Source organism: Mobula hypostoma, assembly GCF_963921235.1.
Source record: "Mobula hypostoma chromosome 24 unlocalized genomic scaffold, sMobHyp1.1 SUPER_24_unloc_1, whole genome shotgun sequence".
Lineage (NCBI taxonomy): Eukaryota > Metazoa > Chordata > Chondrichthyes > Myliobatiformes > Myliobatidae > Mobula > Mobula hypostoma.
The window spans coordinates 366317-380588 of NW_026948155.1; the positions used below are offsets into that span (position 1 = coordinate 366317).

Below are 14272 nucleotides of genomic sequence, written 5' to 3' on the forward strand. Positions count from 1 at the left end.
AACAGAGACATCTCTTTTTCCCTTATTAGGGACAGAGAGAGAGCCTGTGGTATGTTGAATACCGGGTGAATAAGTAGTCTTTGGAGTACTGCAAGTCTGTGTCTTTATTGCTGCTTTGCTCACGCTTGAGTACTTGGCGGCGGGTGCAGATGCTTTCTTTTGCTAGTGGGGGGAGGGGGGATTGTTGCTTGCTGCTGTTTACGCATGGGAGAGAAGAAAGCTGGGGGGACTTGGGGGTTCTAACGTTTAACTGTCATTCATTCTTTGGAAGCATTCTGTTTTTGTGGATGGTTGCAAAGAAAAAGCATTTCAGGATGTATATTGTACACATTTCTCTGACATTAAATGTACCTTTGAGAAAGAAATTAATGCTGGGTCCTCAAGCTGGATGAATGTGCTGGTTGCGGTTATTTTAAAAGGGAGCTTCGAGAGCTTTTGTCCATTGTACATGGTTTATCAGTGGCTATAACCAGAGCACTAATTGAGAGTTAGATAGCAGGGAAGGTTCGGGCATAAAAGGAAGACATTGCCTAACAGAGTGGTCATCAAAGGAATGAGCTGAGGCAGAGTGCAGGCCTTTGGCTCATTTGGATTTAAGCGGTAATGGGTCGAGCTGAGGTAAGTTACCTGTGAGGAATAGAAACACCAAATATGTCTGTGAGGCCGGTTTTCTGTACTGGGTGTCAGATGTACCGGATGGGAGACCCCCAGCCTCCTGGACAGCCACATCTGCTCCAGGTGCGTCAAGCTGCAGCTCCTTAGGGACCGTGTTAGGGAACTGCAGATGCAGCTTGATGATCTTAGTCTGGTCAGGGAAAGTGAGGAGGTGATAGAGAGGAGCTATAGGCAAGTAGTCACACCAGGACCTCGAGAGACAGATAAATGGGTAACAGTCAGGAGAGGGAGGAACAAGTGTCAGATACTAGAGAGTACACCCGTGGCTGTCCCCCTTAACAATAAGTACTTTTGTTTGAGTATTGTTGGGGGGGGGCCTACCTGGGGGAAACGACAGTGGCCGTGCCTCTGGCACAGAATCTAGCCCTATGGCTCAGACGGGTAGGGAAAGGAGGAAGGCAGCAGTAATAGGGGACTCGATAGTTAGGGGTTCAGACAGGTGATTCTGTGATTCCAAAATTTTTCCAAAAGAGGACAGGACGCCCTGCACTGTTTTGTGCACTTTATGTAGTCCTGCGTAGGTCTGCAGTCTAGTATTGCCTTGTGTTGTCTCACTTAGTCCAGTGTAGTTTTGTGTTGTGTCATGTAGCACCATGGTCCTGGAGGAACGTTGTTTCGTTTTTACTGTGCACTGTACCAGCAGTTTATGGTCCAAATGACAATAAAAAGCGACTTGACTTGACTTAATGTCAAGTGCAGTCACATTCACCTCATTCTCAAACAATTTCTGCTGGTTCCCTTTTTGGGCTGGGATATTGATGGGAATCCCAGTCTTCAGTTTGCTGCTGTTTGGAAGTGTACTGATAAGTTGGTAATTAGTTGGATTGGATTTGTCTGTGAATATTATGTAGTTAGAGTAACTTTACACCTAATGGGGGGTAGATGCCAGTGATAAAAGTCTCCTGGTATTTCTTAGCTAGAGGCACGTCTAGTTATTGAGTGCAAGCCTTCAGTAGTATAAGAACATATGAAATAGGCGCAGGAGTAGGCTATCTGGCCCATCTAGCCTGCTCCGCCATTCGATAAGATCATGGCTGATCTGGCCATGGACTCATCTCCACCTACCTCCCTTTTCCCCATAACCCTTAATTCCCCTACTATGCAAAAATCTATCCAACCTTGTTTTAAATATATTTACTGAGGTAGCCTCCAATGCTTCATTGGGCAGAGAATTGCACAGATTCACCACACTTTGGGAAAAGCAGTTCCTCTTCATCTCTGTTCTAAATTTACTCCCCCGAATCTTGAGTCCATGTCCCCTAGTTCTAGTCTCACCCACCAGTGGAAACAACTTTCCTGCCTCTATCTCATCTATCACTTTCATTATTTTATATGCTTCTATAAGAACTCCTCTCATACATCTGAATTCCAGTGAGTATAATCCCAAGCGACTCAATCTCCCCTCATAGTTTAATCCCGTCATCTCTGAAATCAACCAGGTGAACCTCCTCTGCACCGTCTCCAAAGCCGGTTTATCCTTCCTCAAGTAAGGAGACCATTACTGCACACAGTACTCCAGGTGTGGCCTCACCAGTACCCTGTACAGTTACAGCATAACCTCCCTGCTCTTAAATTCAATCCCGCTAGTAATGAAAGCCAACAGTCCATTTGCCTTCTTGACAGCCTGCTACACCTGCAAAACAACCTTTTGTGATTCTTGCACTAGCACTCCCAAGTCCCTCTGCCCAGCAGCATGCTGCAGTATTTTGCCATTTAAATAATAATCTGATTTTCCATTTTCCCTTCCAAAGTAGATGACCTCGCATTTACCAACATTGTACTCCATCTGCTGGACCCTTGCTGACTTCCTCTGCAGACTCTCCGTATCCTCTGCACAATTTGCTTTTCCACTCAATTTAGTATCATCAGCAAACTTAGATACACTACACTCTTTCAGATTGTTAATGTATATGGTGCGGACCCAGCACCGACCCCTGCGGAACACCTCTCACCACGGGTTGCCACTCATCTATCCCAACTCTGTTAACCAATCCTCTATCCATCCATACACTTTTACCACCCTTTTCTGCTTTATATAATTATAAAAACTTTTACTATCCATTTTTATATTTTGTGCTAGTATATTTTCATAATCTATCTTCCCTATCTTTGCTTGCTTAGTGGTTCTTCGTTACTTTTTAAAGTTCTCCCAATCTTCCAGTTTCCCACTACTCTTGGTGACGTTGTACACACGAGCTTTCAGTTTGAGCTTTCCTTTATTTCTTTAGTTATCCATGGCTGGCTCTTCCCACCCTTACTGTCCTTGTTTTTAACTGGAATATACTTTTGTTGAGCAGTGTGAAAAACCTCTTTGCAAGTCTTCCACTGTTCCTCAGCTGTCCCACCATATAGCCTGTGTTCCCAGTCAGCTCTATCCAATTCCTCTCGCATCCTGTTGTAGTCTCCCTTGTTTAGGCCTAATATATTGGTTTTAGATTGAACTATTGCACCCTCCATTTGTATGAGAAAATGATCACTTTCCAAGAGGATCTCCAACTACAAGATCACTAATTTTGTCTCATTGCATGGGACCAGATCTAAGATGGCACTTTCCCTTGTAGGTTCAGTAATATGCTGTTCAAGAAAGCTATCACGGATCACATTCTATGATGTCCACCACAGGACTGACTTGACCATGTTGATTCACCTAAACTATGTGCAAATTAAAGTTCCCCATAATAATTGCTGTTCCATTCTTACATGCCTCAGATATTTCTCTGTTTATTGCCTGTGCCACTGTAATGTTATTATTCAGTGGCCAATAGACAACTCACACCAGTGATTTTTTTTCCCCTTTACTATATCTAATTTCTACCCATATGGATTCAACATTCTGCTCCTTAGATCTTATATCATCTCTCACTATTGCCCTGATCTCATTCCAAATTAAGAGCACTACCCCACCTCACTTACCTTCCTGCCTATCGTTCCGTATTACCTGATATCCTTGGATAATTAATTCCCAGTTTTTTCCACCTTGCAACTGGGTCTCTGAAATGGCCACTATATTGTACCCCTTTATACTGATTTGTCCCACAATTTCAGACCTTGTTTCGAATACTACAGGCATTCAGATAACATGCCCTTACACTCATTGTGCTTTTAAAATCTTGTAATCTTTGTCTCTTTTGCACTTGTCTTTTCTGCACTCCACCCTTCCTTTTCTCTTTCTTAACTTTTGTTTTTACTTTATCTTTATCCACACTTTTCTCCTTTACTTTATCCGTACTTCTCCAATCTGTTGAACGCACTCCCTGCTATTTAGCTTAAAGCCCTATCCACAGCCCTAGTTATGTGATTCGCCAGGATCCAGGTCCCATCAGGTATGATAACACTCAGTTAGATTCTGGCTAATACAGATTTGAATCCAATGGGAACAAATGCCTTAATTTCTCTGTCTAACAAAAGTTTAGTTTTGACATTTGCAACTAGTTCCAAGTTCCAGATTTGAAAAATTGTTTTTGCTCTCTGGATAAGGAGGAATTTCCTGATGTCATCTCAGTGCAGTATAGCCTTGAATTTCTACCCTTCCCTTAGACTTCCCAAACAAAATAACGAAATACTTGTCTCTCGCCATTTTATACTCCTTTTTCTATTGTCAACCAATGAGAATCACTGTGGAGCAGAATAAAACGTTGAGGCAGTGTGTTGTGGGAGAAAGAAGATCGAAAGCAGCAAGCTGGCAGCTAGCTGTGTGCCCAGAGGCACGAGTTCTTTGGATACAGAGCTCAGGAGAGACTTTTAACATTGTAAATCAGTGAGTTCTTTGTTATATCCCCTCTCTCGCTGAGAAATGGAGACATCTCTTTTTCCCTTATTAGGGAGAGACAGAGAGCCTGTGGTATGTCAAATTACCGGGTGAATGAGTAGCCCTTGGGGTACTGCAAGTCTGTGTCTCTATTGATGCTTTGCTGCATGCTTGAGTGCTCGGGGGGGGGCGCCGAAGTTTTTTTCGCTGGTGGGGGAGGGGGGATCATTGCTTTGCTGCTGTTTATGCTTGGAAGGGGATAGCTGGGGTGGGGCGCAGAAAGGATAGCAAATACTGTACTCAAGGTGTTGTATCAAAATGCACATAGTATAAAAAATACTTGTTGCAATATTACAGATTGCCAGGTTGTGGTTGTGGTTGGGAGCTGAATGTCCAGGGTTACATGTTATAGTGGAGGGATAGGAAGGTAGGCAGATGAGTTGGTGTGGCTCTACTGGTAAAGAATAACATCAAATCAGTGGGAAGAGGTGACATAGGATCAGAAGATGTTGAATCCTTGTGGGCTGAGTTAAGAATGCAAGGGTAAAAGGACATTGATGGCAGTCATATAGAGGCCTCCCAACAGTGGCTGGGAGGTGGACCAAGGATTAAAACAGGAAATAGAAAAGGCGAGTCAAAAGGGCAATGTTATGGTTGTCATGGGAGATTTTAACATGTCGGAGGATTGAGAAAATCAGGTTGGTAATGGATCTCAAGACAGCGAGTTTGTTGAATACTTAAGAGATAGTTTTTAGAGCAGCTTGTCGTTGAGCCTACTAGGAGATGAGCTATACTGGATTGGGTGTTATGTAATGAACTGGAGACGATTAGGGAGGATAAGGTAAAAGAACCAATTATGCTTGTGTTCGATTTGAAATTTGATAGGGAAAAAGTAAAGTCTGATGTAGCAGTATTTCAGTGGAGTAAGGGAAATTACAGTGGTATCGGAGAGGAGTTGGCCAAGGTAAATTGGAGGTAGCTGCTGCAGGGATGACAGCGGAACAGCAATGGAGTGTGTTTCTGAGAAAAATGAGGAAGGTGCAGGACATGTATATTCTAGAAATGAAGAAATACTCAAATGGTAAAATAATACAACCGTGGCTGACAAAGGAAGTCAAAGCTATTGTAAAAGCAAAAGAAAGGGAGTTTGTAAGGAAGCTTTCCTGACACAATATGCAGATAAGCCTACAAGAGACATGGAAAAGATTGTAGGGTACAGGAACCGCGGTGTACAAAGACTGTTGAAAATCTAGTCAAGAAGAAAAGAAAAGCTTAAGAAAGGTTCTAAAAACTAGATAATGATAGCGTTCTAGAAGATTATAAGGCTAGCAGGAAGGAGCTTAAGAATGAAATTAGGAGAACCAAAAGGGGCCATGAGAAGGCCTTGGCGGGCAGGATTAAGGAAACCTCCAAGGCATTCTACAAGTATGTGAACAGCAAGAGGATAAGACGTGAGAGAATAGGAGCAATCAAGTGTGACAGTGGAAAAGTGTGAATGGAACCTGAGGAGATAGCGGAGATACTTAATGAATACTTTGCTTCAATATTCACTATGGAAAAGAATCTTGGCAATTGTAGGGATGACTTACAGTGGATTGAAAAGCTTGAGCATATAGACATTAAGAAAAAGGATGTGCTGGAGCTTTTGGAAAGCATCAAGTTGGGCAAGTATCCGGGAATGGACAAAATGTACCTCAGGCTACTGTGAAAGGTGAGGGGGAAGATTGTTGAAACTCTGGCAATGATCTTTGCATCCTCAATGGGGAAGGGAGAGGTTCCGGAGGATTGAAGAGTTGCAGAAGTTGTTTCCTTATTCAAGAAAGAGAGTAGAGATAGCCCAGGAAACTATAGACTAGTGAGTCTTACTTCAGTGGTTAGTAAGTTGATGGAAAAGATCCCGAGAGACAGGATTTATGAACATTTGGAGAGGCATAATATGATTAGGAATAGTCAGTATGGTTTTTTCAAAGGCAAGTCGTGCCTTATGAGCCTGATTGAATTTTTTGAGGATGTGACTAAACACATCGATGAAGGTAGAGCAATAGATGTAGTGTATATGGATTTCAGCAAAGCATTTGATAAGGCACCCCTTGCAAGGTTTATTGAGAAAATAACGAAGCATGAGATCCAAGGGGACATTGCTTTGTGGATGCAGAATTGATTTGCCCACAGAAGGCAAAGAGTGGTTGTAGATGGGTTATATTCTGCATGGAGGTCGGTGACCAGTGGTGTGCCTCAGGGATCTGTTCTGGGACCCCTACTCTTTGTGATTTTTATAAATGACTGGGATGAGGAAGTGGAGGGATGGGTTAGTAAACCTGCTGAAGACACAAAGGTTGGGAGTGTTGTGGATACTGTGGAGGGCTGTCAAAGGGACATTGATAGGATGCAAAACTAAGCTGAGGAGTGGCAGATGGAGTTCAACGCAGATAAGTGTGATGTGGTTCATTTTGGTAGATCAAGTATGATGGCAGAATATACAAACGTAGTATTAATGGTAAGGCTCTTGGCAGTGTGGAGGATCAGAGGGATCTTGGGGTCCAAATCCATAGGACACTCAAAGCTGCTACGCAGGTTGCTTCTGTGGTTAAGAAGGCATATGGTGCATTGGCCTTCATCAACTGTAGGATTGAGTTTAAGAGCCAAGAGGTAAAGTTACAGCTATATAGGACCCTGGTCAGACCCCACTTGGAGTACTGCGCTCACTTCTGGTTACCTCACTACTGGAAGGATGTGGAAATTATAGAAAGGGTGCAGAGAAGATTTACAAGGATGTTGCCTGGATTGGGGAGCATGCCTTATGAGAATAGGTTGAGTGAACTCGGCCTTTTCTTCTTGGAGAGGCTGAGGATGAGAGGTGACCTGATAGAGGTGTATAAGATCACGAGAGGCATTGATTGTGTGGATAGTCTGAGGCTTTTTCCCAGGGCTGAAATGGCTAACACGAGGGGGCACAGTTTTAAGGTGCTTGGAAGTAGGTACAGAGGAAATGTCAGGGGTAAGTTTTTTTACCCAGACATTGGGGAGTACATGGAATGGTCTGCTGGCAATGGTGGTGGAGGCAGATATGATAGGGTCTTATAAGAGACTCCTGGTTAGGTACATGGAGCTTAGAAAAATAGAGAGGTAATTTCTAAAGTAAGTGCATGTCTGGCAGAGCATTTTGTTCCAAAGGGCCTGTATTGTGCTGCAGGTTTTCTGTGTTTTGTTTCTATGATTCATACAACAAAGCAAAAATTAGTGGGAAGAGAGGATTGGGAAGTTTTTAAAAGCCTGCAGAGAGCAACTAAAAATCATTGGAAGGGAAAAGATGAAATATGAAAGCAAATTAGCAAATAATATCAAAGTGGATAGTAAAAGTTATTTCAAGTATGTTAAAAATAAAAGAGAAATGAGAGTGGGTATAGGAAGACTAGAAAATAAGGCAGGAGAAATAATAACGGGGGCAAGGAGATGGCTGATGAACTAAATGTGTATTTTGCATCAGTCTTCACTGTGGAAGACACGAGCAGTATGCTAGATGTTGTAGTGTGTGAAGGAAGAAATGTGGTTGCAGTTACAGTTGCAAGAGAGAAGGTGCTCAAAAAGCTGAAAGACCTAAAGTTACATAGGACACCCAGACCAGTAGAACTGCATCTTAGGGTTCTGAAAGAGGTAACATTAGAGATTGTGGTGGCATTGGAAATGACCTTCCAAAAATTATTGTACTCTGGCATGGTGCCAGAGGCCTGGGAAGTTGCAAATGTTACTCCACTCTTTAAGAAAGGAGAAAGGCAGCAGAAAGGAAATTATAGACCAGTTTGGCATGGTCCAGTCCGTGAAGTCCCCATTCCAGTTCACGGTCCAGTCCGTGGATGCAGGACTCCGGGTCTTCCAGCTGACCCTTGTTTGAGTTCATCATAGGCACCTGATTCCCATCTTTGGGTTTGCAATATAAGTAGCCTTGGGGTTGAGTGTGGGCTGCTGGTTTGTCTTGTCAGTCCCCCTTGGAGCAACCTGCTGATGGAAGGCTACTGAAACCATTTGTGATCTCTAGGCCTGGTTGGAGGACCACTGCCTCATGGAGCCTTGTTGCCATTTGTTGGAGTAGTCTTTGTGGTATGGAATTGGCTGTTTCCTGGGCCAGCTGAGTGGCTGCTAGCCACTCTGAGCTAGGTAGGGATCTGGCTGGTTTGCAGGCTGAACTGAGACTTGGAGCTCCCCTGGAGCAGAAATGGAACTGTCTGTTGTTCTTTGGTGTTTGTCTCTTCTTGTCCTTGCCTCCGTGGGGTAAGTCAGACTATTTTACTGTTGCCCTGTGGGGGGTCATGTCTTGTCTAGTCTTGTCTTTGTCTCTGTGGGGTAAGTCAGGCTGTTTTGCCACTGCCCTGTGGGGGGACATGTCTTGTCTTTGCCTCTGTTGGGTAAGTCTGGCTGTCCTGCTGTTACCCAACAGGTGGACCTGTCCCACCTTGGAGTGGAGATGAAGTTGAGTCCTGGCTTGTCGTAGGATAAGTCCCGGCTCTATGTCTATGTTCTGTCCTGTCTCATGTTAGTGTTGTGTTAAAGATGAGTCCTGGCTTGTCGAAGGATAAGTCCTGGCTCTATGTTGATGTTCAGTTCCCAGTCTGTCTCTCAGCTCCAGCATCTGAGTTATCAGTCTCTGCATTTCAAGACGAAGATCCTGCAGCCAAGCTCCAGGAACGCAAACCTCGAGGACCCCGCAGCCTCAAGACCCAAGACCCCAGCCGGCAGCCAATTCGTGTCCTTGCCTGGTTCTGGGGTCTGAGCCCGAGGCAAGACCCAGGTTCTGGGTCCTTGTCCAGTCTCGGGCTTGGAGTCCAAGCCTTGTCTCATAGTCCATGGTTCCTAGTCCTGGTCCCGCTTTCCCTAGCCCAAGTCTGCGGTCTTGTCCCTGCTCCTTGCCTGAATCCTGTCACGTCCTTGCTCTAGTCAAGTCCTGTTCATTGTACTTCAGTGTCTGTGTCTTGCATTTGGGTGCATTCCCAGCACCCCATTGTGACGCAGTTAGCCTGTCAGTGGTTGGGAAGATGTTGGAGTCAATTGTTAAGGATGAGGTGATGGAGTACTTGGTGACACATGACAAGATAATACAAAGTCAGCATGGTTTCCTTCAGGGAAAGTCCTGCCTGACAAACCTGTTGGAATTCTTTGTAGGAGATTACAAGTAGGATAGGCAAAGGGGATGCAGTGGATGTTGGATATTTGGACTTTCAGAAGGCCTTTGACAAGCTGCCACACATGAGGCTGCTTACCAATTTAAGAGCCCATGGTATTTCAGGAAAGTTACTAACATGATTAGAGCATTGGCTGATTGGTCGGAAGCAATTGGGAATAAAAGGATCCTTTTCTGGTTGGCTGCCAGTGACTAGTGGTGTTCCACAAGGGCTGGTGTTGGGACCACTTCTTTTTATGCTGTATATAAATGATTTAGAAGATAGAATAGACGGCTTTTTTTGCCAAGTTTGCAAATGATATGAAGATTGGTGGAAGGACAGGTAGTGATGAGGAAACGGGTGGGATGCAGAAGGACTTAGACAGATTAGGAAATGGGCAACAAAGTTGGAATGAAATACAGTGCTGGAAAATGCATGGTCATGCACTTTGGTATTAGAAATAAATGTGTGGCCTATTTTCTAAATGGGTTGAAAAGCCAGGAATCTAGATGCAGAGGGACTTGGGAGTTCTTGTGCAGAACACCCTAAAGGTTAATTTGCAGGTTGAGTCGGTGGTGAGGAAGGCAAATGCAATGTTAGTATTCATTTCAAAAAGTCCAGAATGTAAGAGCAAGGATGTGATGCTGAGGCTTTATAAGGCACTGCTGAGGCCTCACCTTGAGTATTGTGAACAGTTTTGGTGTCCCTATCTTAGAAAAGATGTGCTGGCATTGGGGAGGGTCCAGAGGAGGTTCACAAGGATGATTCTAGAAATTATACAAGGTTCATCCAGGAATCATCAGGGTTTTCATATGAGGAATGTTTGATGTCTCTGGGCCTGTACTCACTGGAATTCAGAAGGATGAAGGGGATCTCACTGAAACCTTTCGAATGTTGAAAGGCCTAGGCAGAGTAAATGTGGAAAGGATGTTTCCCATGGTGAGTGAGTCTTGGACAAGAGGGACAGCCTCAGGATAGAGGGGTGCCCTTTCAAAATAAAGATGTGAAGAAATTTCCCTTGGCCAAGGACGGTGAATTTATGGAATCTGTTGCCACACGCAGCTGTGGAGGTCAGGTCGTTGGGTATATTTAAGGCAGAGATTGATAGCTTCTTGATTGGACATGGCATCAAAGGTTACGGGGAGAAGGCTGGGAACTGGAGTTGAGGAGATTTTTAAAAATGGTTCAGCCATGAGTGAATGGCAGAGCAGACTTGATAGGCCAGATGGCCTAATTCTGCTCCTGTGTCTTATCATCTTATGGACTTTGGGGTCTAATATTTAACTGTCATTCATTTTTTGGGGCACTCTTCTGTTTTTGTAGATCTTTGCAGAGAAAAAGAATTTCAGGATGTATATTGTATACATTTATCTGACATTAAATGTACCTTTGAAACCTTGTAAACCTTTGGATTACCTCAGAGTAGTTCCTGTGGGAGGATTCCAACACTTTCAGTAAAACCTCCATCTGGAAAACGTCATTGTTTGCATTCCCCTCTCTTGCTCCTTTGAAGATCTTCGTAAAAGAGCCTTGACCCAGACTTTCACCCTGTTAGGAAAGAAGGAAAACCTAAACATTAGCTCAGCTGCCGGGCATCCTCACCTTGACTTGGCCAAGCTAGAAGTCACTGTATTCCTATTTCTATAATTTCAATGCCGTGGCAGCCATGTGTTCTTGGGTCTAGAGGGTCTAGTGATCACAGGTTAAAATGCAAGCAATTCACATCCAGCTGTAGACCATTCAGTCCATAAGACCATAAGATATAAAGGCTGAATTGCCCATTGAATCCACCGAGTCTGCACTGCCATTTCACTATGGCTGATCCATTTCCCTCTCCACCAAAATCTCCTGTCTTCTCCCCATAACCCTTCATGCCCTGACTAATCAAGAATCTATCAACCTCTGCCTTAAACATACCCAATAACTTGCCCTCCACAGTTGGCTGAGGCAACAAATCCACAGAATTACTACTCTCTGGCTAAAGAAACACCTATTCATCTCCATTCTAAATGGATATCCCTATGTTCTGAGGTGGCATCCTCTGGCCTTAGACTCTCCCACCATAGGAAACATTCTCTCCACATCCACTCTATCAAGGCCTTTCAGCATTTGGTAGGTTTCAATGAGATGCCCCCTCATTCTTCTGAATTCTAGTGAGAAGAAGACCAGAGCCATCAAACACTCATCTGATAAGCCTTTCAAACCCCGAATCATTTTCATGAACCTCCTTTGAACCCTCTCCAATGTCAGCACATTCTTTCTTAGATAAGGGGGCCAAAACTGCTCGGAATACTCTGAGAGGCCTCACCAGTGCTTTATAAAACCTGAGAGATGGCATGGTAACAGAGTGATTAACAGAACGCTTTACAGTATGGGCAACACAGGTTCTATTCTAGCCTGTTCTGCCCATGACTGAGTGGGTTTCCTCTGGGTGCTCCAGTTTCCTCCCACAGTCCAAAGATATACTGGTTGGCAGGTTGATTGCTCATTGTAAATTGTCCCGTGACTGGGCTATCACTACATTGGGGGATTGCTCGGCAGTGTGGCCAGAAGGGCTGAATGATGCCAGGTCTGGAGGACTTGAGTTACAATGAAAGGTTGAATAAGGTCAGACTTTATTCTTTAGAATGTAGAAGATTGAGAGGAGAATCAATAGAGGTATACAGAATTATGGAGGGTGTAGATAAGGTAAGTGCAAGCAGGCTTTTTCCACTGAGGTTGGGTGGGACTAAAACTAAAGGTCATAGAAGGTGTTCTGCAAGATCAGATATATTGGAAGGTGTTCTGAGAGATCGCAAATGCAAGTACTTGGACAGCCAAGGGCTGATTAAGGATAGTCAGCATGGCTTTGTGCATGGTAGATCATATTTAACGAATCTTGTAGAGTTTTTCGAGGAGGTTACCAAGAAAGTAGATAAAGGAAAGGCTGTGGATGTTGTCTACATGGACTTTCGTAAGGACTTTGACAAGGTCCCACATGGGAGGTTAGTTCAGAAGGTTCAGACACTAGGTATCCATGGAGAGGTTTTAAACTGGATTCAAAATTGGCTGTGTGGGAGAAGACAGAGAGTGGTAGTGGATGATTGCTTATCAGACTGCAGACCTGTGACTAGTGGGGTGCCTCAAGGATCTGTGCTGGGCCCATTGTCGTTTGTTGTCTATATCAATGATCTAGATAATAATGTGGTAAATTGGATCAGCAAGTTTGCTGGTGACACTAAGATTGCAGGCGTTGTGGACAGCAAGGAAGGCTTTCAAAGCTTGCGGAGGGATCTGGACCAACTGGAAAAATGGGCCAGAAAATGGCAGATGGAATTTAATGCAGACAAGTGTGAGGTGTTGCATTTTGGAAGGACAAATCAAGGTAGGACATACACAGTAAATAGTAGGGCACGGAGGAGTGCGGAGGAACAAAGATCTGGGAGTTCAGATACATAATTCCCTGAAAGTGGTGTCACAGGTAGACAGGGTTATAAAGAAGGCTTTTGGCATCCTGGCATTCATAAGTCAAAGTATTGAGTATAGGAGTTGGGATGTTATGGGGAGGTTGTATAAGACATTGGTGAGGCCAAATTTGGAGTATTGTGTACAGTTCTGGTCACCTAACTATAGGAAGGATATCAGTAAGATTGAAAGAGTGCAGGGAAGATTTACTAGGATGTTGCCGGGTCTTCAGGAGTTGAGTTACAGGGAAAGATTGAACAGGTTAGGACTTTATTCCTTGGAGCGTAGAAGAATGAGGGGAGATTTGATAGAGGTTTACAAAATTATGAGGGGTATAGACAGAGTAAATGTGAATAGGCTCTTTCCACTTAGATTGGGAGAGACAAATATGAGAGGACATGGCTTTAGGGTGAAAGGGGAAATGTTTAGGGGAAACATTATGGGGAACTTCTTCACTCAGTGGTGGGAGTGTGGAACGAGCTGCCATCGGACGTGGTAAATGCGGGCTCACTCTTAAGTTTTAAGAATAAATTAGATAGGTACATGGATGGGAGAGGTCTGGAGGGTTATGGACTGGATGCAAGTCAACGGTCTAGTGGCATAATGTTTCAGCACAGACTAGAAGGGCCGAATGGCCTGTTTTCTGTGCTGTAGTGTTCTGTAGTTCTATGGGTTAAGTGTGTAAGCTGAGAAGTTTAAGGGGAAGCTTCTTCACTCAGAACGTCATGAGAATGAGCTGCTGGAACAAGTGGTGCCTATGAGCACAATTTCAACATTTACGCAAAGTTTGAATACGTACCTCGGCATTAGTGGTATGGAGGGCTAAGGTCCTGGTGCAGATAGATGGGAGGAGGCATATTAAATGGTTCTGCATGGATTAGATGTGTGAAAGGGCCTGTTCCTGTGCTGTACTTTGCTGTGACTCCATGACCACTAACTCCACCTGCAAATGAACTTTTAGGGAATGCTGCATAAGGACTCTCAAATACCTTTGCAACTCAGATTTTTGAATTTTCTCTCCATTTAGAAAATATACCATGCTTTTATTTCTGCTACCAAAGTGCAGAACTATACAGATCCTAAGACTGCATGCCATCTGCTTATGTCCTTCTGTAGCCTCTCAACACCACCTGTTCTTGAAATTTGAGAAGGAGAAGCTGCAATCAGATGTATCAGTATTACAGTGGAGTAAAGGAAATTACAGTGGTATGTGAGAGGAGTTGAGCCTGATTTATACTTCTGCATCAAA

General features: G+C 43.9%; 1 protein-coding gene across 1 annotated transcript in view; it reads right to left on the reverse strand.

Moving 5' to 3' along the window:
* The window catches only part of LOC134341307 (tyrosine-protein kinase JAK2-like), a gene marked incomplete at its 5' end in the record, with an annotated part of 117416 nt that overhangs the window by 76638 nt on the left and 26506 nt on the right, over positions 1 to 14272 (reverse strand). Inside the window, one exon of the mRNA XM_063039185.1 lies at positions 10996 to 11127. Coding sequence (XP_062895255.1) covers positions 10996 to 11127 — 132 coding nt within the window. The remainder of the gene's footprint in view (positions 1 to 10995; positions 11128 to 14272) is intronic.